Source organism: Salmo salar, chromosome ssa11 (assembly GCF_905237065.1).
Source record: "Salmo salar chromosome ssa11, Ssal_v3.1, whole genome shotgun sequence".
NCBI classification, from domain to species: Eukaryota; Metazoa; Chordata; class Actinopteri; order Salmoniformes; family Salmonidae; genus Salmo; species Salmo salar.
The window spans coordinates 111,577,230-111,604,897 of NC_059452.1; the positions used below are offsets into that span (position 1 = coordinate 111,577,230).

The following is a 27,668-nucleotide window of genomic DNA, read 5'->3' on the forward strand; positions in this document are numbered from 1 at the left end:
ACACACACACACACACACACACACACACACACACACACACACACACACACACACACACACACAGTCAGGACACCTACATGTAGGGAGAGATACACACAGAGGTGTGGCATGTACAAACAGAGGACCAGAGGTGTGTGTGTGTCTTCCTGTGGCTTGTCATGCCTGGGGGCGTGTCCTGACATCAACTGTAACATTACCAATGACATCAACAGTGACATCACCAGTGACATCAACAGTAACATTACCAATGACATCAACAGTGACATCACCAGTGACATCAACAGTAACATTACCAATGACATCAACAGTGACATCACCAGTGACATCAACAGTAACATTAACCAATGACATCACCAGAATGACATCAACAGTGACATTACCAATGACATCACCAATGACATCAACAGTGACATCACCAGAGACATTACTAAGGAAGTTGAGATTCAGTAACAGACAGTAACTATGACATCATCAGTAACAGACAGTAACTATGACATCATCAGTAACAGACAGTAACTATGACATCATCAGTAACAGACAGTAGCTGTGACATCATCAGTAACAGACAGTAACTATGACATCATCAGTAACAGACAGTAACTATGACACAGACATGGTTTGGGAGTTGACATTGAGTAACGGACAGTAACTATGACATCATCAGTAACAGACAGTAGCTGTGACATCATCAGTAACAGACAGTAACTATGACATCATCAGTAACGGACCGTAGCTGTGACATCATCAGTAACGACAGTAACTATGAGACAGACATGGTTTGGGGTCAATTCAGTCAGAAAGTGCAAATTCAATTCAATGATTAAAAAAAGAAAAGAAAATAAGTTTAAAATAATATAACCATTTTTTTTTTTAAATTCCAATTGATGCTGATGTTGATATTGAATGAACCCACAAACCCTGCTGAGACAAACTGGACAAACACGTGAGGTCATTCCCCAACTCCTGCTGCACTACCTACCGCTTGGTGGCGGTGTGATTACTGAACTCTATACCATCTATCTATTGGTCAACGGTCCCAAGCAACGTTCCAGCTGTGTTTCTGAGTCTGCTGCCCATCAAACCATGTGTTACCGGTATACCACTGACGATACCGTCTCATGTTTACCGGCACAGTAGCACCGACTGCACCGTACCGTACTGTTCGTGTTTGTTAAGAGTTGATGCTGCTGTAGGTGTGTAGATCTTACATCATGCCGACATCATGCCCACATTCAGAGCTAACGTAGCTAACGTAGCTAATGTAGCTAATATAGCTAAGGTAGCTAATATAGCTAACGTTGTAGCTAATGTAGCTAACGTAGCTAATGTAGATAATGTAGCTAAGGTAGCTAATATAGCTAACGTTGTAGCTAATGTAGCTAACGTAGCTAATGTAGCTAATATAGCTAACGTTGTAGCTAATGTAGCTAACGTAGCTAATGTAGATAATGTAGCTAAGGTAGCTAATATAGCTAACGTTGTAGCTAATGTAGCTAACGTAGCTAATGTAGCTAACGTTGTAGCTAATGTAGCTAACGTAGCTAACGTAGCTAATGTAGCTTATCTTGTGTCCTGTGTGAATTTAAGTATGCCAACTCTAATTCGCTCTCTCTCCCTCTCCTCAAGGAGGACCTGAGCCCTAGGACCATGCCTCAGGACTGCCTGGCCTGATGACTCCTTGCTGTCCCCAGTCCACCTGGTCGTGCTGCTGCTCCAGTTTCAACTGTTCTGCCTGCGGCTATGAAACCCTGACGTGTTCACCGGACGTGCTACCTTGTCCCGGACCTGCTGTTTTCGACTCTCCCTCTCTCTACCGCACCTGCTGTCTCTAACTCTGAATGCTCGGCATGAAAAGTCAACTGACATTTACTCCTGAGGTGCTGACCTGTTGCACCTCGACAACTACTGTGATTATTATTATTTGACCCTGCTGGTCATTTATGAACATTAGAACATCTTGGCCATGTTCAGTTATAATCTCCACCCGGCACAGCCAGAAGAGGACTGGCCACCCCTCATAGCCTGGTTCCTCTCTACCCAGTACAGCCAGAAGAGGACTAGCCACCCCTCATAGCCTGGTTCCTCTCTACCCAGTACAGCCAGAAGAGGACTGGCCACCCCTCATAGCCTGGTTCCTCTCTACCCAGTACAGCCAGAAGAGGACTGGCCACCCCTCAAAGCCTGGTTCCTCTCTAGGTTTCTTCCTAGGTTGTGGCCTTTCTAGGGAGTTTTTCCTAGCCACCGTGCTTCTACATCTGCATTGCTTGCTGTTTTGGGGTTAAAGGCTGGGTTTCTGTACAACACTTTGTGACATCTGATAATGTAAAAATGGCTTTATAAACACATTTGATTGATATTATAAAGATGTCAGCTGTAGCAGGGTTTATACTGTACAGTCGTGGCCAAAAGTTAAAAAAGTTATTGACAATTACATGAAGTTGATGCAAAGAGTCAATATTTGCAGTGATGGCAGCCCATTCTTGCATAATCAATGCTTTGAGTTTGTCAGAATTTGTGGGTTTTTGTTTGTCCACCCACCTCTTGAGGATTGACCACAAGTTCTCAATGGGATTAAGGTCTGGGGAGTTTCCTGGCCATGGACCCAAAATATCGATGTTTTGTTCCCCGAGCCACTTAGTTATCACTTTTTGCCTTATGGCAAGGTGTTCCATCATGCTGGAAAAGGCATTGTTCGTCACCAAACTGTTCCTGGATGGTTGGGAGAAGTTGCTCTCGGAGGATGTGTTGGTACCATTCTTTATTCATGGCTGTGTTCTTAGGCAAAATTGTGAGTGAGCGCATTCCCTTGGCTGAGAAGCAACCCCACACATGAATGGTCTCAGGATGCTTTACTGTTGGCATGACACAGGACTGATGGTAGCGCTCACCTTGTCTTCTCCGGACAAGCTTTTTTCCGGATGCCCCAAACAATCGGAAAGGGGATTCATCAGAGAAAATGACTTTACCCCAGTCCTCAGCAGTCCAATCCCTGTACCTTTTGCAGAATATCAGTCTGTCCCTGATGTTTTTCCTGGAGAGAAGTGGCTTCTTTGCTGCCCTTCTTGACACCAGGCCATCCTCCAAAAGTCTTCACCTCACACCTGCCTGCTGCCATTCATGAGCAAGCTCTGTACTGGTGGTGCCCCGATCCCGCAGCTGAATCAACTTTAGGAAACGGTCCTGGCGCTTGCAGGACTTTCTTGGGCGCCCTGACGCCTTCTTCACAACAATTGAACCGCTCTCCTTGAAGTTCTTGATGATCCGATAAATGGTTGATTTAGGTGCAATCTTACTGGCAGCAATATCCTTGCCTGTGAAGCCCTTTTTGTGCAAAGCAATGATGACGCCACATGTTTCCTTGCAGGTAACCATGGTTGACAGAGGAAGAACAATGATTCCAATCACCACCCTCCTTTTGAAGCTTCCAGTCTGTTATTCGAACTCAATCAGCATGACAGAGTGATCTCCAGCCTTATCCTCGTCAACACTCACACCTGTGTTAACGAGAGAATCACTGACATGATGTCAGCTGGTCCTTTTGTGGCAGGGCTGAAATGCAGTGGAAATGTTTTTTGGGGGATTCAGTTCATTTGCATGGCAAAGAGGGACTTTGCAATTAATTACAATTCATCTGATCACTCTTCATAACATTCTGGAGTATATGCAAGGCAGCAGACTTTGGGAAAATGAATATTTGTGTCATTCTCAAAACATTTGGCCACGACTGTAGAGATATCAGCTGTAGCAGGGTTTATACTGTATAGATATCAGCTGTAGCAGGGTTTATACTGTAGAGATATCAGCTGTAGCAGGGTTTATACTGTAGAGATATCGGCTGTAGCAGGGTTTATACTCTAGAGATATCAGCTGTAGCAGGGTTTATACTGTAGAGATATCAGCTGTAGCAGGGTTTATACTGTAGAGATATCAGCTGTAACAGGGGTTTATACTGTAGAGATATCTTGCAGGGTTTATACTGTAGAGATATCTAGCAGGGTTTATACTGTAGAGATATCAGCTGTAGCAGGGTTTATACTGTAGAGATATCAGCTGTAGAAGGGTTTATACTGTAGAGATATCAGCTGTAGAAGGGTTTATACTGTAGAGATATCTAGCAGGGTTTATACTGTAGAGATATCTAGCAGGGTTTATACTTTAGAGATATCAGCTGTAACAGGGTTTCTACTGTAGTGATATCAGCTGTAGCAGGGTTTATACTGTAGAGATATCAGCTGTAACAGGGTTTATACTGTAGAGATATCTAGCAGGGTTTATACTGTAGAGATATCAGCTGTAACAGGGTTTATACTGTAGAGATATCAGCTGTAGCAGGGTTTATACTGTAGAGATATCTAGCAGGGTTTATACTGTAGAGATATCAGCTGTAGCAGGGTTTATACTATAGAGATATCAGCTGTAGCAGGGTTTATACTCTACAGATATCAGCTGTAGCAGGGTTTATACTGTAGAGATATCAGCTGTAACAGGGTTTATACTGTAGAGATATCAGCTGTAGCAGGGTTTATACTGTAGAGATATCTAGCAGGGTTTATACTGTAGAGATATCAGCTGTAACAGGGTTTATACTGTAGAGATATCAGCTGTAGCAGGGTTTATACTGTAGAGATATCTAGCAGGGTTTATACTGTAGAGATATCAGCTGTAACAGGGTTTATACTATAGAGATATCAGCTGTAGCAGGGTTTATACTATAGAGATATCAGCTGTAGAGATATCAGCTGTAGCAGGGTTTATACTGTAGAGATATCAGCTGTAGCAGGGTTTATACTGTAGAGATATCAGCTGTAGCAGGGTTTATACTATAGAGATATCAGCTGTAGCAGGGTTTATACTGTAGAGATATCAGCTGTAGCAGGGGTTTATACTATAGAGATATCAGCTGTAGCAGGGTTTATACTCTAGAGATATCAGCTGTAACAGGGTTTATACTGTAGAGATATCAGCTGTAGCAGGGTTTATACTGTAGAGATATCAGCTGTAGCAGGGTTTATACTGTAGAGATATCAGCTGTAGCAGGGTTTATACTATAGAGATATCAGCTGTAGAGATATCAGCTGTAGCAGGGTTTATACTGTAGAGATATCAGCTGTAGCAGGGTTTATACTATAGAGAGATATCAGCTGTAGCAGGGTTTATACTGTAGAGATATCAGCTGTAGCAGGGTTTATACTGTAGAGATATCAGCTGTAGCAGGGTTTATACTGTAGAGATATCTACCAGGGTTTATACTGTAGAGATATCAGCTGTAACAGGGTTTATACTGTAGAGATATCAGCTGTAGCAGGGTTTATACTGTAGAGATATCAGCTGTAGCAGGGTTTATACTATAGAGATATCAGCTGTGGCAGGGTTTATAATATAGAGATATCAGCTGTAGCAGGGGTTTATACTGTAGAGATATCAGCTGTAGCAGGGTTTATACTATAGAGATATCAGCTGTAGCAGGGTTTATACTGTAGAGATATCAGCTGTAGCAGGGTTTATACTGTAGAGATATCAGCTGTAGCAGGGTTTATACTATAGAGATATCAGCTGTAGCAGGGTTTATACTGTAGAGATATCAGCTGTAGCAGGGTTTATACTGTAGAGATATCAGCTGTAGCAGGGTTTTATAATATAGAGATATCAGCTGTAGCAGGGTTTATACTGTAGAGATATCAGCTGTAGCAGGGTTTATACTGTAGAGATATCAGCTGTAGCAGGGGTTTATACTGTAGAGATATCAGCTGTAGCAGGGTTTATACTATAGAGATATCAGGTCCGGACCTCCCTCTCTAAGGACTCATGCAGTAACTGGGGAGGGTGGGTGTTGCTGGGCAGGGTCATGCAGCTTCATGCAGTCTACTGTCACAGCCCTCAACCTTCACTCTGTCTGTCTATCTATCTCTCTGCTTCTCTCCCCCCTCTCCTTCCGTTAGGTTATGAAAGCAGGCAGTGCTCAGAAAAATAGTCTACAGACCGGACCCATCCTTCTCCTTACTCCTGCGCTTTTTCTCCAGGATTCTGAGCCTCTTCTCTTCCCGTAGACGCTGCTCCTCCTCTTCCTGGTCCTGTCGACACTTGTGGAAGTTCTCCACGACCACACCCACGAACATGTTGAGGACGGAAGAAACTGACGATGAGGAGGAAGGAGATGAAGTAGAGGAGCATCCACGGGTTATGGTTCCTCACCGGCTGGAGGAGGAGAGGGAGGGGAGGGAGGGGGAGGAGAGGGAGGGAGAGGAGAGGGAGGAGGAGAGAGAGGGAGGGGAGGAAGGAGAGGGAGGGGAGGGAGGGGGAGGGAGGGAGGGAGGGAGGGAGAGGAGAGGGGGAGGGGAGGGAGGGAGGGAGGGAGGGAGGGAGGGAGGGAGGGAGGGAGGGAGGAGGAGGGAGGGAGGGAGAGGGAGGGAGGGGAGGAGGGAGGGAGGGAGGGAGGGAGGAGGGAGGGAGGAGAGGGAGGGAGGGAGGGAGGGAGGGAGGAGGAGGGAGAGGGAGGGAGGGAGGGAGGGAGGGAGGGAGGGAGGGAGGAGGAGGGAGGGAGGGAGAGGGAGGGAGGGAGGGAGGGAGGGAGGGAGAGGAGGGAGGGAGGGAGGGAGGGGAGGGAGGGAGGGAGGGAGGGAGGGAGGGAGGGAGGGAGGAGAGGGAGAGGAGGAGAGGGAGGGAGAGAGGGAGAGGAAGGAGAGGGAGGAGGGAGGGAGGGAGGGAGGAGGGAGAGAGAGGAGGAGGGAGGGAGGGGGGAGGGAGGGAGGGAGGGAGGGAGGGAGAGGGGAGGGAGGGAGGGAGGGAGAGGGAGGGAGGGAGGGAGGGAGGGAGGGAGGGAGGGAGGGGAGGGAGGGAGGGAGGGAGAGGGAGGGAGGGAGAGAGAGAGAGAGGGGAGAAGAGGAGAGGAGGAGAGGGAGGAGGGAGGGAGGGAGGAGAGAGAGAGGGGGAGGGAGGAGGGAGAGAGAGAGGGAGGGAGGGAGGGAGGGAGGGAGAGAGAGAGAGAAGAGAGAGAGAGAAAGAGAGAGGGAGGGGGAGAGGAGAGAGAGAGAGAGAGAGAGGGGGGGAGAAGAGGAGAGGAGGAGAGGGAGGGGGAGGGAGTGGGAGACAGAGAGAGAGAGATGTATGACCATATTAGAGACACATATTTCCATCAGATTACACAGACCCACAAATAATTCGTAAACAAAAGGTCAACCAGTGAAGAACAAATTGAGAGAGAGAGAGAGAGGTAAACGTGTGTGTGTGTGTGTGTGTGTGTGTGTGTGTGTGTGTGTGTGTGTGTGTGTGTGTGTGTGTGTGTGTGTGTGTGTGTGTGTGTGTGTGTGTGTGTGTGTGTGTGAGGTGTGTGTGTAGGGTTAATATCCCCATGTAGATGAATTGCAGCCTCAGGGGTCACTGTCTGTCTGGGCCTGACTCCAAACTCAGCCTACCTGCAATATGTGTGTGTGTGTGTGTGTGTGTGTGTGTGTGTGTGTGTGTGTGTGTGTGTGTGTGTGTGTGTGTGTGTGTGTGTGTGTGTGTTCCCTCTCATCCCACCTGCACATAACCAAACTGAGTCACAAATAGACCTGGGTGTCTACTCTCACTGCATCCAGGCCATCATACGGGAGAGGAGAGGAGAGGAGAGGAGAGGAGAAGAGAAGAGAGGAGAGGAGAGGAGAGGAGAAGACAGGAGGAGAGGAGAACAGAGGGGAAACAGAGGAGAGGAGATGAGAGGAGAGGGGAGGGAGGAGAACAGAGGGGAACAGAGGAGAGGAGAGGAGGGGAGAGGAGAGGAGAGGGGAGGGGAGGAGAACAGAGGGGAACAGAGGAGAGAGGAGGGGAGGGAGAGGAGAAGGGAGGGGAGGAGAACAGAGGGGAACAGAGGAGAGGAGAGGAGGGGAGAGGAGTTACCTGCTTGTCTACTCCCACTGCATCCAGGCCATCATACATGATGTTGACCCATCCATCCTTACAGGACAGCACGAACAGAGACATCAGCGCCTGGAATACACACACAGTGTTCACACACACACACACACACACACACACACACACACACACACACACACACACACACACACACACACACACACACACACACACACACACACCTGTCCCAGGTTGTCGGAGTTGTATTTTCTCCGTGTCCAGCGGTAGTTGGCCAGCAGACAGTCTGACTTGGTGGTGATGTTCCTGGTGTCCAGGCCTTCGCAGAGGTAGAATTTACCCTTGAACAGCTAGACAACCCAGGGGACAGAGAGGACAGGGGGACATGAATAACACTATGGACAACCCCTTGAACAGCTAGACAACCCAGGGGACAGAGAGGACAGGGGGACATGAATAACACTATGGACAACCCCTTGAACAGCTAGACAACCCAGGGGACAGAGAGGACAGGGGGACATGAATAACACTATGGACAACCCCTTGAACAGCTAGACCAACCCAGGGGACAGAGAGGACAGGGGGGCATGAATAACACTATGGACGAACCCCTTGAACAGCTAGACAACCCAGGGGACAGAGAGGACAGGGGGGACATGAATAACACTATGGAAACCCCTTGAACAGCTAGAAAAACCAACCCAGGGGACAGAGAGGACAGGGGGACATGAATAACACTATGGACAACCCCTTGAACAGCTAGACAACCCAGGGGACAGAGAGGACAGGGGGACATGAATAACACTATGGACGAACCCCTTGAACAGCGAGACAACCCAGGGGACAGAGAGGACAGGGGGACATGAATAACACTATGGACAACCCCTTGAACAGCTAGACAACCCAGGGGACAGAGAGGACAGGGAGGCATGAATAACACTATGGACGAACCCCTTGAACAGCTAGACAACCCAGGGGACAGAGAGGACAGGGGGACATGAATAACACTATGGACAGCTAGACAAAACCAACCCAGGGGACAGAGAGGACAGGGGGGACATGAATAACACTATGGACAACCCCTTGAACAGCTAGACAACCCAGGGGACAGAGAGGACAGGGGGACATGAATAACACTATGGACAACCCCTTGAACAGCTAGACAACCCAGGGGACAGAGAGGACAGGGGGGACATGAATAACACTATGGACAACCCCTTGAACAGCTAGACAACCCAGGGGACAAGAGAGGACAGGGGGACATGAATAACACTATGGACAACCCCTTGAACAGCTAGACAACCCAGGGGACAGAGAGGACAGGGGGACATGAATAACACTATGGACAACCCCTTGAACAGCTAGACAACCCAGGGGACAGAGAGGACAGGGGGACATGAATAACACTATGGACGAACCCTTGAACAGCTAGACAACCCAGGGGACAGAGAGGACAGGGGGACATGAATAACACTATGGACAACCCCTTGAACAGCTAGACAACCCAGGGGACAGAGAGGACAGGGGGACATGAATAACACTATGGACAACCCCTTGAACAGCTAGACAACCCAGGGGACAGAGAGGACAGGGGGACATGAATAACACTATGGACGAACCCCTTGAACAGCTAGACAACCCAGGGGACAGAGAGGACAGGGAGGCATGAATAACACTATGGACGAACCCCTTGAACAGCTAGACAACCCAGGGGACAGAGAGGACAGGGGGACATGAATAACACTATGGACAACCCCTTGAACAGCTAGACAACCCAGGGGACAGAGAGGACAGGGGGACATGAATAACACTATGGACAACCCCTTGAACAGCTAGACAACCCAGGGGACAGAGAGGACAGGGGGACATGAATAACACTATGGACAACCCCTTGAACAGCTAGACAACCCAGGGGACAGAGAGGACAGGGGGACATGAATAACACTATGGACGAACCCCTTGAACAGCTAGACAACCCAGGGGACAGAGAGGACAGGGGGACATGAATAACACTATGGACAACCCCTTGAACAGCTAGACAACCCAGGGGACAGAGAGAGGACAGGGGGACGTGAATAACACTATGGACGAACCCCTTGAACAGCTAGACAACCCAGGGGACAGAGAGGACAGGGGGACATGAATAACACTATGGACAACCCCTTGAACAGCTAGACAACCCAGGGGACAGAGAGGACAGGGGGACATGAATAACACTATGGACGAACCCCTTGAACAGCTAGACAACCCAGGGGACAGAGAGGACAGGGGGACATGAATAACACTATGGACAACCCCTTGAACAGCTAGACAACCCAGGGGACAGAGAGAGGACAGGGGGACATGAATAACACTATGGACAGCTAGACAAAACCAACCCAGGGGACAGAGAGGACAGGGGGACATGAATAACACTATGGACAACCCCTTGAACAGCTAGACAACCCAGGGGACAGAGAGGACAGGGGGACATGAATAACACTATGGACAACCCCTTGAACAGCTAGACAACCCAGGGGACAGAGAGGACAGGGGGACATGAATAACACTATGGACAACCCCTTGAACAGCTAGACAACCCAGGGGACAGAGAGGACAGGGGGACATGATTAACACTATGGACAACCCCTTGAACAGCTAGACAACCCAGGGGACAGAGAGGACAGGGGGACATGAATAACACTATGGACAACCCCTTGAACAGCTAGACAACCCAGGGGACAGAGAGGACAGGGGGACATGAATAACACTATGGAAATGACAGCTAGACAAAACCAACCCAGGGGACAGAGAGGACAGGGGGACATGAATAACACTATGGACGAACCCCTTGAACAGCTAGACAACCCAGGGGACAGAGAGGACAGGGGGGACATGAATAACACTATGGACAACCCCTTGAACAGCTAGACAACCCAGGGGACAGAGAGGACAGGGGGACATGAATAACACTATGGACAACCCCTTGAACAGCTAGACAACCCAGGGGACAGAGAGGACAGGGGGACATGAATAACACTATGGACAACCCCTTGAACAGCTAGACAACCCAGGGGACAGAGAGGACAGGGAGGCATGAATAACACTATGGACTACTGCATAAGACTGTCATAAATAACATGGTGTCACGTCCTGACCATAGAAAGCTGTTATTTTCTATGGTAGAGTAGGTCAGGGCGTGACAGGTTTTTCTTTTCTAGTTTAGATTTTCTATGTTGTTATGTTCTAGTTTCTGTATTTCTATGTTGGGTTTTTGTTTGGGATGATCTCCAATTAGAGGCAGCTGGTCCTCGTTGTCTCTAATTGGAGATCATACTTAAGTAGGTGTTTTTTTCCCACCTGGGTTTGTGGGAGATTGTTTCTGAGTCAGTGTATGTTAACTCTTCGTCACGGTTTGTTGTTTTTGTTCGTTCAGTTTATTGTTTATGTATCGCGTAGTTTCACAGTGTAAATAAAATGTGGAACGACACACAAACACGCTGCACTTTGGTCCGCTCCTTCCTACGACAACCGTGACACATGAATAAGGCTGTGTCATTAATAACATGAATAAGGCTGTGTCATATATAACATGAATAAGGCTGCCATTAATAACATGAATAAGGCTGTGTCATAAATAACATGAATAAGGCTGTGTCATTAATAACATGAATAAGGCTGTCATAAACAACATGAATAAGGCTGCCATTAATAACATGAATAAGGCTGTGTCATATATAACATGAATAAGGCTGTGTCATATATAACATGAATAAGGCTGTGTCATATATAACATGAATAAGGCTGCCATTAATAACATGAATAAGACTGTGTCATAAATAACATGAATAAGGCTGTGTCATATATAACATGAATAAGGCTGTCATTAATAACATGAATAAGGCGTGCCATTAATAACATGAATAAGGCTGTGTCATAAATAACATGAATAAGGCTGTGTCATATATAACATGAATAAGGCTGTCATTATAAGGCATATAACAAGGCTGTCATAATAACATGAATAAGGCTGTGTCATTAATAACATGAATAAGGCTGTGTAATTAATAACATGAATAAGGCTATGTCATAAATAACATGAATAAGGCTGTGTCATTAATAACATGAATAAGGCTGTGTAATTAATAACATGAATAAGGCTATGTCATAAATAACATGAATAAGGCTGTGTCATTAATAACATGAATAAGGCTGTGTAATTAATAACATGAATAAGGCTATGTCATAAATAACATGAATAAGGCTGTGTAATTAATAACATGAATAAGGCTGTGTAATTAATAACATGAATAAGGCTATGTCATAAATAACATGAATAAGGCTGTGTCATTAATAACATGAATAAGGCTGTGTCATTAATAACATGAATAAGGCTGTGTCATTAATAACATGAATAAGGCTGTGTAATTAATAACATGAATAAGGCTATGTCATAAATAACATGAATAAGGCTGTGTCATAAACAACATGAATAAGGCTGTGTCATTAATAACATGAATAAGGCTGTGTCATTAATAACATGAATAAGGCTGTGTCATTAATAACATGAATAAGGCTGCCATTAATAAGGCTGTGTAATTAATAACACGAATAAGGCTGTGTAATTAATAACATGAATAAGGCTGTGTCATAAATAACATGAATAAGGCTGTGTGATTAATAACATGAATAAGGCTATGTCATTAATAACATGAATAAGGCTGTGTCATTAATAACATGAATAAGGCTGTGTAATTAATAACATGAATAAGGCTATGTCATAAATAACATGAATAAGGCTGTGTCATAAACAACATGAATAAGGCTGTGTCATTAATAACATGAATAAGGCTGTGTCATTAATAACATGAATAAGGCTGTGTCATTAATAACATGAATAAGGCTGTGTCATTAATAACATGAATAGGTTAATAAGGCTGTGTCATTAATAACATGAATAAGGCTGTGTAATTAATAACATGAATAAGGCTATGTCATAAATAACATGAATAAGGCTGTGTCATAAACAACATGAATAAGGCTGTGTCATTAATAACATGAATAAGGCTGCCATTAATAAGGCTGTGTAATTAATAACATGAATAAGGCTGTGTAATTAATAACATGAATAAGGCTGTGTAATTAATAACATGAATAAGGCTGTGTAATTAATAACATGAATAAGGCTGTGTCATAAATAACATGAATAAGGCTGTGTCATTAATAACACGAATAAGGCTGTGTAATTAATAACATGAATAAGGCTGTGTCATATATAACATGAATACGACTGTGTCATATATAACATGAATAAGGCTGTGTCATTAATAACATGAATAAGGCTGTGTCATTAATAACATGAATACGACTGTGTCATAAATAACATGAATAAGGCTGTGTCATTAATAACATGAATAAGGCTGTCATAAATAACATGAATAAGACAACGATGTGGGGTCACTGGTAATGATAGTGGATGGGGGTCACTGGTAATGCTAGTGGATGGGGGTCACTGGTAATGATAGTGGATGGGGGTCACTGGTAATGCTAGTGGATGTAATGATAGTGGATGGGGGGTCACTGGTAATGCTAGTGGATGGGGGTCACTGGTAATGCCAGTGGATGTGGGGTCACTGGTAATGCTAGTGGATGGGGGGGTCACTGGTAATGATAGTGGATGGGGGGACACTGGTAATGATAGTGGATGGGGGTCACTGGTAATGATAGTGGATGTGGGGTCTGTTGGAAAAGCATTTCAGGTGAAGCTGGTTGAGAGAATGCCAAGACTGTGCAAAGCTGTCATCAAGGCAAAGGGTGGCTACTTTGAGGAATCTCAAATATGAAATATATTTTGATTTGTTTAACACTTTTTTGGTTACTACATGATTCCATATGTGTTATTTCATAGTGCTGATGTCTTCACTGTTATTCTACAATGTAGAAAATAGTAAAAATAAAGAAAAACCCTTGAATGAGTAGGTGTGTCCAAACTTTTGACTGGTACTGTATGTTTGTGTGTGTGTGTGTGTGACCTGTGTGCGTGTCTGTGTGCATGTGTATGTTTGTGTCAAATAAAATAAAATACATTTTTTATTGGTCACAGTCACATGTTTAGCAGGTGTTAATGTGAGTGTAGCGAAATGCTTGTGCTTCTAGTTCCGACCGTGCAGTAATATCTAACAAGTAATATAACCAAACAATTTCACAACAACTACCTTATACACACAAGTGTAAAGGAATGAATAAGAATATGTCCATATAAATATATGGATGAGTGATGGCCGAACGGCATAGACAAGATGCAGTAGATGGTATAGAGTACAGTATATACATATGAGATGAGTAATGTAAGGTATGTAAACATTATTTAAAATGGAATTGTTTAAAGTGACTAGTGATACATTTATTACATCCAATTTTTAATTATTAAAGTGGCTAGAGATTTGAGTCAGTATGTTGGCAGCAGCCACTCAATGTTAGTGATGGCTGTTTAACAGTCTGACGGCCTTGAGATAGAAGTTGTTTAACAGTCTGATGGTCTGGAGATAGAAGCTGTTTATCAGTCTGATGGTCTGGAGATAGAAGCTGTTTATCAGTCTGATGGCCTGGAGATAGAAGCTGTTTTTCAGTCTCTCGGTTCCAGCTTTGATGCACCTGTACTGACCTCGCCTTCTGGATGATAGCGGGGTGAACAGGTAGTGGCTCGGGTGGTTGTTGTCCTCGATGATATTTTTGGTCTTCCTGTGACATCGGGTGCTGTAGGTGTCCTGGAGGGCAGCCAGTCTGCCCCCGGTGATGCTTTGTGCAGACCTCACCACCTTCTGGAGAGCCTTGCGGTTGTGCAGACCTCACCACCTTCTGGAGAGCCTTGCGGTTGTGGGCGGAGCAGCTGCCGTACCAGGCGGTGATACAGCCCGACAGGACGCTCTCAATTGTGCATCTGTAAAAGTTTGTGAGGGTTTTAGGTGACAAGCCAAATTTCTTCAGCCTCCTGAGGTTCTTCTTCACCACACTGTCTGTGTTGGTGGAACCATTTCAGTTTGTTTGTGATGTGTACGCCGAGGAACTTAAAACTTTCCACCTTCTCCACTGCGATCCCGTCGATGTGGATAGGGGCTGCTCCCTCTGCTGTTTCCTGAAGTTCACGATCATCTCCTTTGTTTTGTTGACGTTGAGTGAGAGGTTATTTTCCTGACACCACACTCCGAGGGCCCTCACCTCCTCCCTGTAGCCCGTCTCGTCATCGTTGGTAATCAAGCCAACCACTGTAGTGTCGTCTGCAAACTTGATGATTGAGTTGGAGGCGTGCATGGCCACGCAATCATGGGTGAACATGGAGTACAGGAGGGGGCTGAGAACACACCCTTGTGGGGCCCCAGTGTTGAGGATCAGCGAGGTGGAGATGTTGTTTCCTACCTTCACCACCTGGGGGCGGCCCGTCAGGAAGTCCAGGATCCAGTTGCACAGGGCGGGGTCGAGACCCAGGTTCTCGAGCTTAATGACGAGTTTGTAGGGCACTATGGTGTTAAATGCTGAGCTGTAATCGATGAAAAGCATTCTTACATAGGTAGTCCTCTTGTCCAGATGGAATTAGGGCAGTGTGCCGTGTGATGGCGATTGCGTCGTCTGTGGACCTATTGGGGCGGTAAGCAAATTGGAGTGGGTCTAGTGTGTCAGGTAAGGTGGAGGTGATATGATCCTTGACTCTCTCAAAGCACTTCATGATGACGGAAGTGAATGCTACAGGGCGATAGTCATTTAGCTCAGTTACCTTAGCATTCTTGGGAACAGGAACAATGGTGGCCCTCTTGAAGCATGTGGGAACAGCAGACTGGGATAGGGAGCGATTGATTATGTCCGTAAACACACCAGCCAGCTGGTATGCACATGCTCTGAGGACGTGGCTGGGGATGCCGTCTGGGCCAGCAGCCTTGCGAGGGTTAACACGTTTAAATGTTTTACTCACGTTGGCTACAGTGAAGGAGAGACCGCAGGTTTTGGTAGCGGGCCGTGTCAGTGGCACTGTATTGTCCTCAAAGCGAGCAAAGAAGTTGTTTAGTTTGTCTGGGAGCAAGACGTCTGCCACATACGTCTCATGTCTGAGCCGTAGTAATTGCGACTCTACTTTGTCTCTATACTGACGCTTAGCTTGTTTGATTGCCTTGCGGAGGGAATAGTTAAACTGTTTGTATTCGGTCATGTTTCCGGGTCGCCTTGCCCTGATTAAAAGCTCACAGAATCAGTGTATACATCAATGTTATTGTCCGATGCTATACGGAACATATCCCAGTCCGCGTGATCGAAGCAATCTTGAAGCGTGGAATCAGATTGGTCGGACCAGCGTTGAACAGACCCGAGCGAGGGGCATTTCCTGTTTTAGTTTCTGTCTATAGGCTGGGAGCAACAAAATGGAGTCGTGGTCAGATTTGCCAACAGGAGGGTGAGGAAGGGCGTTGTATGCATCGCGGAAGTTAGAGTAGCAATGATTCAGAATGCTGCCAGCCCTGGTCGCGCATTTTGATATGCTGCTAAAATTTAGGTAGCCTTGTTCTCAGATTAGCCTTGTTAAAATCCCCAGCTACAATAAATGCAGCCTCAGGATATGTGGTTTCCAGTTTACATAGAGTCAAATGAAGTTCTTTCAGGGGCCGTCGAGGTGTCTGCTTGGTGTGTGTGTGTGTGTGTGTGTGTGTGTGTGTGTGTGTGTGTGTGTGTGTGTGTGTGTGTGTGTGTGTGTTACCTGTACTCCCAGTATTCCAAACACGGTGAAGAAAGCGCAGCAGATGAGGACGATATTTCCGATGGGTCTCAGAGACGTGATCAGAGTCTCTACGACCAGCTTCAGCCCTGGGGCTCGACTGATCACCCTGCAACACACACAGAGAGGTGATCAGAGTCTCTACGACCAGCTTCAGCCCTGGGGCTCGACTGATCACCCTGCAACACACACAGAGAGGTGATCAGAGTCTCTACGACCAGCTTCAGCCCTGGGGCTCGACTGATCACCCTGCAACACACACAGAGAGGTGATCAGAGTCTCTACGACCAGCTTCAGCCCTGGGGCTCGACTGATCACCCTGCAACACACACAGAGACCCACCCCTACCTGAGAGGTCGTAGTGTGGTCCTCCGAAGGGTAGTGCGGTTGTAGTGTGGTCCTACCTGAGAGGTCGTAGTGCGGTCGTAGTGTGGTCGTAGTGTGGTCGTAGTGTGGTCGTAGTGAGGTCGTAGTGTGGTCGTAGTGCGGTCGTAGTGCGGTCGTGAGTGCGGTCCTACCTGGAGAGGTCGTAGTGCGGTCGTGAGTGCGGTCGTAGTACGGTCCTACCTGAGAGGTCGTAGTACGGTCGTAGTGTGGTCGTAGTGCGGTCGTAGTGTGGTCGTATTGCGGTCGTAGTGAGGTCGTAGTGCGGTCGTAGTGCGGTCCTACCTGAGAGGTCGTAGTGAGGTCGTAGTGCGGTCGTAGTGCGGTCGTAGTGCGGTCCTACCTGAGAGGTCATAGTGTGGTCGTAGTGTGGTCGTAGTGCGGTCGTAGTGCGGTCGTAGTGTGGTCGTAGTGCGGTCCTACCTGAGAGGTCGTAGTATTTTATTTATTTTTTATTTATTTTATTTCACCTTTATTTAACCAGGTAGGCTAGTTGAGAACAAGTTCTCATTTACAACTGCGACCTGGCCAAGAATAAAGCAAAGCAGTTCGACACAGAGTTACACATGGAGTAAAACAAACATACAGTCAATAACACAGTAGAACAATAAGTCTATATACAATGTGAGAAAATGAGGTGAGATAAGGGAGGTAAAGGCAAAAAGGCCATGGTGGCAAAGTAAATAAAGTATAGCAAGTAAAACACTGGAATGGTAGATTTATAATTTGAAGAAAGTTCAAAGTTAAAATATAAATAATATGGTGCAAAGGAGCAAAATAATAAATAAAATAAATAAATACAGTAGGGGAAGAGGTAGTAGTTTGGGCTAAATTATAGATGGGCTATGTACAGGTGCAGTGATCTGGGAGCTGCTCTGACAGCTGGTGCTTAAAGCTAGTGAGGGAGATAAGTGTTTCCAGTTTCAGAGATTTTTGTAGTTTGTTCCAGTTATTGGCAGCAGAGAACTGGAAGGAGAGACGACCAAAGGAGGAGTTGGCTTTGGGGGTGACCAGAGAGATATACCTGCTGGAGCGCGTGCTACAGGTGGGTGCTGCTATGGTGACCAGTGAGCGGAGATAAGGGGGGACTTTACCTAGCAGGGTCTTGTAGATGACCTGGAGCCAGTGGGTTTGGCGACAAGTATGAAGCGAGGGGCCAGCCAACGAGAGCGTACAGGTCGCAGTGGTGGGTAGTATATGGGGCTTTGGTGACAAAACGGATGGCACTGTGATAGACTGCATCCAGCTTGTTGAGTAGGGTATTGGAGGCTATTTTGTAAATGACATCGCCAAGTCGTGGATCGGTAGGATGGTCAGTTTTACGAGGGTATGTTTGGCAGCATGAGTGAAGGATGCTTTGTTGCGAAATAGGAAGCCAATTCTAGATTTAACTTTGGATTGGAGATAATTGATGTGAGTCTGGAAGGAGAGTTTACAGTCTAACCAGACACCTAGGTATTTGTAGTTGTCCACAAATTCTAAGTCAGAACCGTCCAGAGAAGTGATGCTGGACAGGCGGGCAGGTGCAGGCAGCGATCGGTTGAAGAGCATGCATTTAGTTTTACTTGTATTTAGGAGCAGTTGGAGACCAAGGAAGGAGAGTTGTATGGCATTGAAGCTCGTCTGGAGGGTTGTTAACACAGTGTCCAAAGAAGGGGCCAGAAGTATACAGAATGGTGTCGTCTGCGAGAGGTGGATCAGAGATTCACCAGCAGCAAGAGCGACATCATTTATGTATACAGAGAAAAGAGTTGGCCCAAGAATTGAACCCTGTGGTACCCCATAGAGACTGCCAGAGGTCCGGACAGCAGGCCCTCCGATTTGACAAACTGAACTCTATCAGAGAAGTAGTTGGTGAACCAGGCGATGCAATCGTTTGAGAAACCAAGGCTACTGAGTCTGCCGATGAGGATGTGGTGATTAACCTCTTACATCTAGACGTTCCGCTAGCGGAACACCTGCTCCAATATCCAATGATAGGCGTGGCGCGAAATACAAACTCCTCTAAAATCCGAAAACTTCCATTTTTCAAACATATGACTATTTTACAGCATTTTAAAGACAAGACTCTCGTTAATCTAACCACACTGTCCGATTTCAAAAAGGCTTTACAGCGAAAGCAAAACATTAGATTATGTCAGCAGAGTACCCAGCCAGAAATAATCAGACACCCATTTTTCAAGCTAGCATATAATGTCACAAAAAACAAAACCACAGCTAAATGCAGCACTAACCTTTGATGATCTTCATCAGATGACAACCCTAGGACATTATGTTATACAATGCATGCATGTTTTGTTCAATCAAGATCATATTTATATCAAAAAACTGCTTTTTTTACATTAGCATGTGACGTTCAGAACTAGCATACCCCCGCAAACATCCAGTGAATTTACTAAATTACTCACCACAAACGTTCACAAAAAGCATAACAATTATTTTAAGAATTATAGATACAGAACTCCTCTATGCACTCGATATGTCCGATTTTAAAATAGCTTTTCGGTGAAAGCACATTTTGCAATATTCTCAGTAGATAGCCCAGCCATCACGGCTAGCCATTTAGACACCGACCAAGTTTAGCCCTGACCAAACTCCGATTTACTATTACAAAAGTTTGATTACCTTTGTTGTCTTCGTCAGAATGCACTCCCAGGACTGCTACTTCAATAACAAATGTTGGTTTGGTCCAAAATAATCCATCGTTATATCCAAATAGCGGCGTTTTGTTCGTATGCGTTCAAGACACTATCCGAAGTGTAAATAAGGGTCACGAGCATGGCGCAATTCGTGACAAAAGATTTCTAAATATTCCATTACCGTACTTCGAAGCATGTCAACCGCTGTTTAAAATCAATTTTTATGCCATTTTTCTCAAAAGGCGATAATATTCCGACCGGGAATGTCCATTTAGGTAAACAGACGAAAGAAAACAAAGCTTTCGGTCGACGCGGGCACGAGCCTGAGTCTCACAGTACTGTAACCAGCCACTACCCAAACGCGCTACTTTTTTTCAACCAGAGCCTGCAAAGCCACGATTCAGCTTTTTGCCGCCTTCTGAGAGTCCATGGGAGCCGTAGGAAGTGTCACGTAACAGCAGAGATCCTCTGTAATGGATAGAGATAATCAAGAAGGGCAAGAAATTGTCAGACAGGCCACTTCCTGCATGGAATCTTCTCAGGTTTTGGCCTGCCAAATGAGTTCTGTTATACTCACAGAACCATTCAAACAGTTTTAGAAACTTTGGAGTGTTTTCTATCCAAAGCTAATAATTATATGCATATTCTAGTTTCTGGGCAGGAGTAATAATCAGATTAAATCGGCTACGTTTTTTGTCCGGCTGTGAAAATACTGCCCCCTAGCCATAACAGGTTAACAGAGTCAAAAGCTTTGGCCAGGTCAATGAATACGGCAGCACAGTATTGTTTCTTATCGATGGCGGTTACGATGTCGTTTAGGACCTTGAGCGTGGCTGAGGTGCACCCATGACCAGCTCTGAAACCAGATTGCATAGTGGAGAAGGTACGGTGGGATTCGTAATGGTCGGTAATCTGTTTGTTGACTTGGCTTTCGAAGACCTTAGAAAGGCAGGGTAGGATGGATATAGGTCTGTAGCAATTTGGGTCAAGAGTGTCACCTCCTTTGAAGAGGGGGATGACAGCAGCTGCTTTCCAATCTATGGGAATCTCAGACGACACGAAAGAGAGGTTGAACAGGCTAGTAATAGGGGTTGCAATAATTTCGGCAGATAATTTTAGAAAGAAAGGGTCCAGATTGTCAAGCCCAGCTGATTTGTAGGGGTCCAGATTTTGCAGCTCTTCCAGAATATCAGCTGAATGGATTTGGGAGAAGGAGAAATGGGGGAGGCTTGGGCGAGTAGCTGTGGGGGGTGCAGTGCTGTTGAATGCAGTAGGGGTAGTTAGGTGGAAAGCATGGCCAGCCATAGAAAAATGCTTATTGAAATTCTCAATTATAGTGGGCTGTAGTGTGGTTGTAGTGTGGTCGTAGTGCGGTCGTAGTGCGGTCGTAGTGCGGTCCTACCTGAGAGGTCGTAGTGTGGTCGTAGTGTGGTCGTAGTGCGGTCGTAGTGTGGTCGGTAGTGCGGTCGTGAGTGCGGTCCTACCTGAGAGGTCGTAGTGTGGTCGTAGTGTGGTTGTAGTGCGGTCGTAGTGAGGTCGTAGTGCAGTCGTATTGCGGTTCTACCGAGTGGTCGTAGTGTGGTCGTAGTGCGGTCGTAGTGAGGTCGTAGTGTGGTCCTACCTGAGAGGTCGTAGTGCGGTCGTAGTGTGGTCATAGTGCGGTCATAGTGTGGTCGTAGTGCGGTCGTAGTGCGGTCATAGTGTGGTCCTACCTGAGAGGTCGTAGTGCGGTCATAGTGTGGTCCCTACCTGAGAGGTCGTAGTCTGGTTGTAGTGTGGTTGCAGTGTGGTCCTACCTGAGAGGTCGTAGTGACGTCGTGGTGAGGTCGTAGTGAGGTCGTAGTGAGGTCGTAGTGTGGTTGTAGTGCGGTCGTAGTGCGGTCGTAGTGCGGTCCTACCTGAGAGGTCGTAGTGCGGTCGTAGATGCGGTCATAGTGTGGTCGAGTGAGGTCGTAGTGTGGTCGTAGTGTGGTCCTACCTGAGAGGTCATAGTGCGGTCGTAGTGCGGTCGTAGTGTGGTCGTAGTGTGGTCGTAGTGTGGTCCTACCTGAGAGGTCGTAGTGTGGTCATAGTGTGGTCCTACCTGAGAGGTCGTAGTGTGCGTAGCAGTCGTAGTACTCTGAGGATTCCCAGGATGCGGTTCCCTCCGGTCAAGGCCAGAGACACCAGGATGTCCACCATAGAGACAAACACCAGGATCCCATCCAGAACATTCCAGCTGCTCTTCAGGTAGCTCTGTTTACCCCAGCAGAACCCCAACGCTACGATCTACAGACACAACATTACGAAAACAATAACAGAGAGCAGACTGAAACAGACAACAGACCAGACAACAGACTGAAACAGACAACAGACTGAAAACAGACTGAAACAGACAACAGACTGAAACAGACAACAGACTGAAACAGAGACAGACGAAACAGAGATCAGACTGAAACAGACAGCATGAGACTAAAACAGACAGCATGAGACTGAAACAGACAGCATGAGACTAAAACAGACAGCATGAGACTGAAACAGACAGCATGAGACTGAAACAGACAGCATGAGACTGAAACAGACAGCATGAGACTAAAACAGACAGCATGAGACTGAAACAGACAGCATGAGACTGAAACAGACAGCAGACTGAAACAGACAGCATGAGACTGAAACAGACAGCATGAGACTGAAACAGACAGCATGAGACTGAAACAGACAGCAGAGACTGAAACAGACAGCATGAGACTGAAACAGACAGCATGAGACTGAAACAGACAGCATGAGACTGAAACAGACAGCATGAGACTGAAACAGACAGCATGAGACTGAAACAGATGAGACTGAAACAGACAGCATGAGACTAAAACAGACAGCATGAGACTGAAACAGACAGCATGAGACTAAAACAGACAGCATGAGACTGAAAAAGACTGAAACAGACAGCATGAGACTGAAACAGACAGCATGAGACTGAAACAGACAGCATGAGACTGAAACAGACAGCATGAGACTGAAACAGACAGCATGAGACTGAAACAGACAGCATGAGACTGAAACAGACAGCATGAGACTGAAACAGACGATAGTATTACCTTGACAGTCATCTCAGCCAGGAAGATGACAGTGAACACGTAGTTGGAGACAGTCAGAAACACTCGCTCCTGAAGAGAGGAAGAGGAGAGGAGGAGAGACAGTATATTACAGCAGAGAGTTTCTAGTTGGAGACAGTCGAAACACTCGCTCCTGAAAGGAAGAGGAGGAGAGACAACAGCAGATAGTTTCTAGTTGGAGACAGCAGACACTCTCCTGGAGGAGGGAGAGGAGGAGAGACAGTATATTACAGCAGAGAGTTTCTAGTAGGAGACAGTCAGAAACACTCGCTCCTGAAGAGAGGAAGAGGAGAGGAGGAGAGACAGTATATTACAGCAGAGAGTTTCTAGTTGGAGACAGTCAGAAACACTCGCTCCTGGAGGGAGAGGAGGAGAGACAGTATATTACAGCAGAGAGTTTCTAGTAGGAGACAGTCAGAAACACTCGCTCCTGAAGAGAGGAAGAGTAGGAGAGACAGTATATTACAGCAGAGATTTTCTAAACCCAGGGCTTGGTGTGGGAGGGGCATGTAGCAGGAGGAGAGGGAGGAAGACGACTCAAGTAGAAAACAGAGTAAACTATAAAAATGGACATTACACGCGCCAGAGTTGCTGATCACATTTAACAAAACCAAACATTGAAATAGGGTTCTAGAAGGTTCAGTAAAAATAGGGTTCTAGAAGGTAAAGTAAAAATAGGGTTCTAGAAGGTAAAGTAAAAATAGGGTCCTAGAAGGTAAAGTAAAAATAGGGTCCTAGAAGGTAAAGTAAAAAATAGGGTTCTAGAAGGTAAAGTAAAAATAGGGTCCTAGAAGGTAAAGTAAAAATAGGGTTCTAGAAGGTAAAGTAAAAATAGGGTTCTAGAAGGTAAAGTAAAAAATAGGGTTCTAGAAGGTAAAGTAAAAAATAGGGTTCTAGAAGGTAAAGTAAAAAATAGGGTTCTAGAAGGTAAAGTAAAAATAGGGTTCTAGAAGGTAAAGTAAAAAATAGGGTTCTAGAAGGTAAAGTAAAAATAGGGTTCTAGAAGGTAAAGTAAAAGTAGGGTTCTAGAAGGTAAAGTAAAAAATAGGGTTCTAGAAGGTAAAGTAAAAATAGGGTTCTAGAAGGTAAAGTAAAAATAGGGTTCTAGAAGGTAAAGTAAAAATAGGGTTCTAGAAGGTAAAGTAAAAATAGTGTTCTAGAAGGTAAAGTAAAAATAGGGTTCTAGAATGTAAAGTAAAAATAGGGTTCTAGAAGGTAAAGTAAAGCGGTCGATGCATCAATACTGGTATATAGTACAATAGGATATAACACCAGTCACAGCCCTAGTGTCTTACGGTGCTGTGCGGCTGTATGCCGGGTCTCTCCAGAGCGATGGTGATGCAGTTGAGGAAGATGAAGATCAGGACCACGTGATCAAACATCTTATGAGAGATCATCCCCTTAGCCCACACACGGAACCTAGAGGAGGGAGGGATGGGGGAGAGAGGGGGGAGGGGAGGGGGAGAGAGGGGAGAGGGAGGGGAAAGAGGGGGAGGGAGGAAAGGGGGAGAGAGGGGGAGGGGAGGGGGGGGAGGGGAGGGAGGGGGGAGAGGAGGGAGGGAGGGGAGGGAGGGAGGGGAGGGAGGAGGGAGGGAGAGGGGAGGGAGAAGGGATGGGGTTGAGAGAGGGGGAGATACAGTATCTATGAGAAGGTGAGACAACAAGAATGTGTGTGTGTGTGGGTGCGTGCGCTGCGTGTGCATGTGAGACTCACGAGTTCTGAGGGGAGAACAGGTAAAGGTTCCAGTCTTTATGTTCTCTACACCAGCGTGGCTTGTGTCGCTCCAGCGTTCTCCTGACCCGGAACCACAGGTTCTACAGAGCACAGAGGTCAGCATTACACACAGTACACACACACACACACACACACACACACACACACACACACACACACACACACACACACACACACACACACACACACACACACACACACACACACCCAGTCCACAACACCACACACTCCTTGCTCCATCCTCTACATCGTCAGTCTCTAAGTTTTGGATGTGTGTTTCCATGACGGCGCAGAACATTCATTCTCTAGCAGCAGGGAACAACAACTCTCGCTTGTCCTGTCAGACTGGAAGACTAATGCACTCTGGGAAACCCGCCATCACAAAGTACTCAGTGAGCAGGGTAATGAAGAACGGGACAGAGGAAAAACACACAGTCAGCAACTAACTCAGTCCAAACTGCTTACAACCAACACTGTTACATCAACCCAAACTGCTCACCAGGGGCACAGCTTTTCACCGGGGATGAGGAGAGGAGGGGGGGTTTGGATGGTTTCAGCCGGTTGAGTTTAGGACCGTGTGGACACCACAGAGCTGAGGCGGACAGGCTGTGTGAAAGGCAAAGCTTCTGAAAGGCTGGCTGGATCAACACGGGAGAGTTGAACGGAGTCAGTTGCTTGTCAGTGTGTATGTGATGCACTCTTTCTCCGAGTTGTAAAAAGAAAAGAAAAAAAAAGAAAAAGAAAAGCAAGCAGAACAGAAACTGGCTACTCTTTCAGTTAACTGAAGTAGCTGGGAAAGTAAACAGCTGTTTTATCTTGGGAAAAGAAAACTAGTGTATATTCCCAGTGCTAGGCTAGTAGTCTAACTGACATGAAATGTTAGCTAATGTTTCGTCCCTCCTTGACTGAGGTGAATAAAATTAGCTAGCTAGTAGCTACCACAATCAGTTCAACTCTAGCCTGTAGCTATACGTCAGATAGCGCTATGAGGTGGCTATTATTACTACTATCTAACATCTGGTTTGTATAGAAATGTTTTGTAGCCTTTTTTTGTTGTTGTCCAGTTTCAATTAACTTAGCTAGCTTTCGCCAGTCGGTGTACTGTTAAAAAGAGAGAGAGAGAGCTGGCCAAAAGTAGGTATTATTTTTTTAGCCTCAAATTATTAAACCAGCAGCCAAACTATTGAAGACCGACAACTCAGACTTTTGTTTTTGATTTTATGAGTTTTTATTAGAGTCGGTATTGCAAAGTAAGGTTATTGATTTGTCCGTTTCCCTAATCGAATTCCCTACTTTACACATTGACACAGTAAATAAACAGCTCTACAGGCTTCACTGTCATGTACTGTGTACCTGGGTACTATGCTCATCATGTCCCAGCAGGATCAAATGGTGACAGGTGTCCCAGCAGGGACAAGACAGCCAGGGAAGTCCAGTCTACGGAGCTCAGCTGAATTTTGCAGTATATTAACAATATCAGTGAAAATGATACAAAAGTTTCATCTTGAGTTAATCTGGCAATAATGGTCATTTCAATTGTTAAACTATTGATTCTATTATATTTTTTATTTTAACTAGGTAAGTCAGTTTAAGAACAAATTCTTATTTACAATGACGGCCTACTGGGGAACAGTGGGTTAACTTCCTTGATCAGGGGGCAGAACGACAGAGTTGTACCTTGTCAGCTCGGGGATTCAATCCAGCAACCTTTCGGGTTACTGGCCGAGCGCTCTAACCACTAGGCTACCCTGCCACCCCTTATTATTGGATAATATAATGTATAAATGTACACCAAGGGAATTCTTTGTCATGCCTCATCTTGGTAGAAGCTATTGATAACGGTGAATGGGATACAGACGTTATTGATAACGGTGAAGGGGATACAGACGTTATTGATAACGGTGAAGGGGATACAGACGTTATTGATAACGGTGAAGGGGATACAGACGTGTTAGAATGACCAGTCATGTTCAATATCATCTCAGACACATAAATGACTGCAGGTTAAGACCATCTATACCAGTGTAACTGAATAACACTCAGACAGGTAATTCCTCTGACGGAGGTGTAAAACACAACAACAACAAAGGGGGAGACATATTTGCATATGTTATGGTCTTGTTTTTTCTATTTTTCCGTTATTTTACCAGATAAGTTGACTGAGAACACATTCTCATTTACAGCAACGACCTGGGGAGCAGTTACAGGGGAGAGGAGGGGGATGAATGAGCCAATTGGAAGCTGGGGATGATTAGGTGGCCATGATGGTATGAGGGCCAGATTGGGAATTTTAGCCAGGACACCCCCTACTCTTACAATAAGTACCATGGGATCTTTAATGACCTCAGAGAGTCAGGACACCCGTTTAACGTCCCATCTGAAAGACAGAACCCTACACAGGGCAATGTCCCCAATCACTGCCCTGGGGCATTGGGATATTTTTACTGGCCCTCCAACACCACTTCCAGCAGCATCTGGTCTCCCATCCAGGGACTGACCAGGACCAACCCTGCTTAGCTGGTAAAGAAGTATATTATGTCATCTCAGTATGTCTACAGATTCTCCCCTTCTTCCTGTTTTTTGGTTTGCTTGTAAATGTTGATCTCAGGAGATTGTTATGAGAATAAACTATATAACCAAGTATCTAAGACATTTATTGCCATTAATTAGAAAGTTTGTTATCCTCCTACAATGTCACATGGATGGCAGAAATGTCAAGTTAAGTGTATCGCTAGATTTAATTTATTACAAGACAAAGGGTAACTTTCATAAGGTTTCTGGATGCCTTATATGGAATACTGTACGACAAAAAAAAACGAGTCTGTGTTGAAAACATGATCACGTCAGGGGAAATACCGATCTATAGTTGATGATCCCCAGCTGCAGGGTGGTGGACCCCTAGGGGCCCGGACAGGGTGACCCAGCTTGCAGGGTGGTGGACCCCTAGGGGCCCGGACAGGGTGACCCAGCTGCAGGGTGGTGGACCCCTAGGGGCCCGGACAGGGTGACCCAGCTATATTGTGGTGGACCCTAGGGGCCCGGACAGGGTGACCCAGCTATATTGTGGTGGACCCATAGGGGCCCGGACAGGGTGACCCAGCTGTATGGTGGTGGACCCCTAGGGGCCCGGACAGGGTGACCCAGCTGCATGGTGGTGGACCCCTAGGGGCCCGGACAGGGTGACCCAGCTGCAGGGTGGTGGACCCCTAGGGGCCCGGACAGGGTGACCC

General features: G+C 46.0%; 1 protein-coding gene across 1 annotated transcript in view; it reads right to left on the bottom strand.

The window, feature by feature from the left end:
• Positions 1-27,668, bottom strand: part of LOC106595197 (voltage-dependent T-type calcium channel subunit alpha-1H-like) — a 137,719-nt gene that overhangs the window by 30,836 nt on the left and 79,215 nt on the right. Inside the window, 9 exon segments of the mRNA XM_045688929.1 lie at positions 5,981-6,125; positions 6,127-6,195; positions 7,876-7,965; positions 8,076-8,201; positions 16,571-16,697; positions 21,695-21,879; positions 22,686-22,754; positions 23,999-24,122; positions 24,418-24,518. Of these exon segments, the coding sequence (XP_045544885.1) occupies positions 5,981-6,125; positions 6,127-6,195; positions 7,876-7,965; positions 8,076-8,201; positions 16,571-16,697; positions 21,695-21,879; positions 22,686-22,754; positions 23,999-24,122; positions 24,418-24,518 (1,036 nt within the window).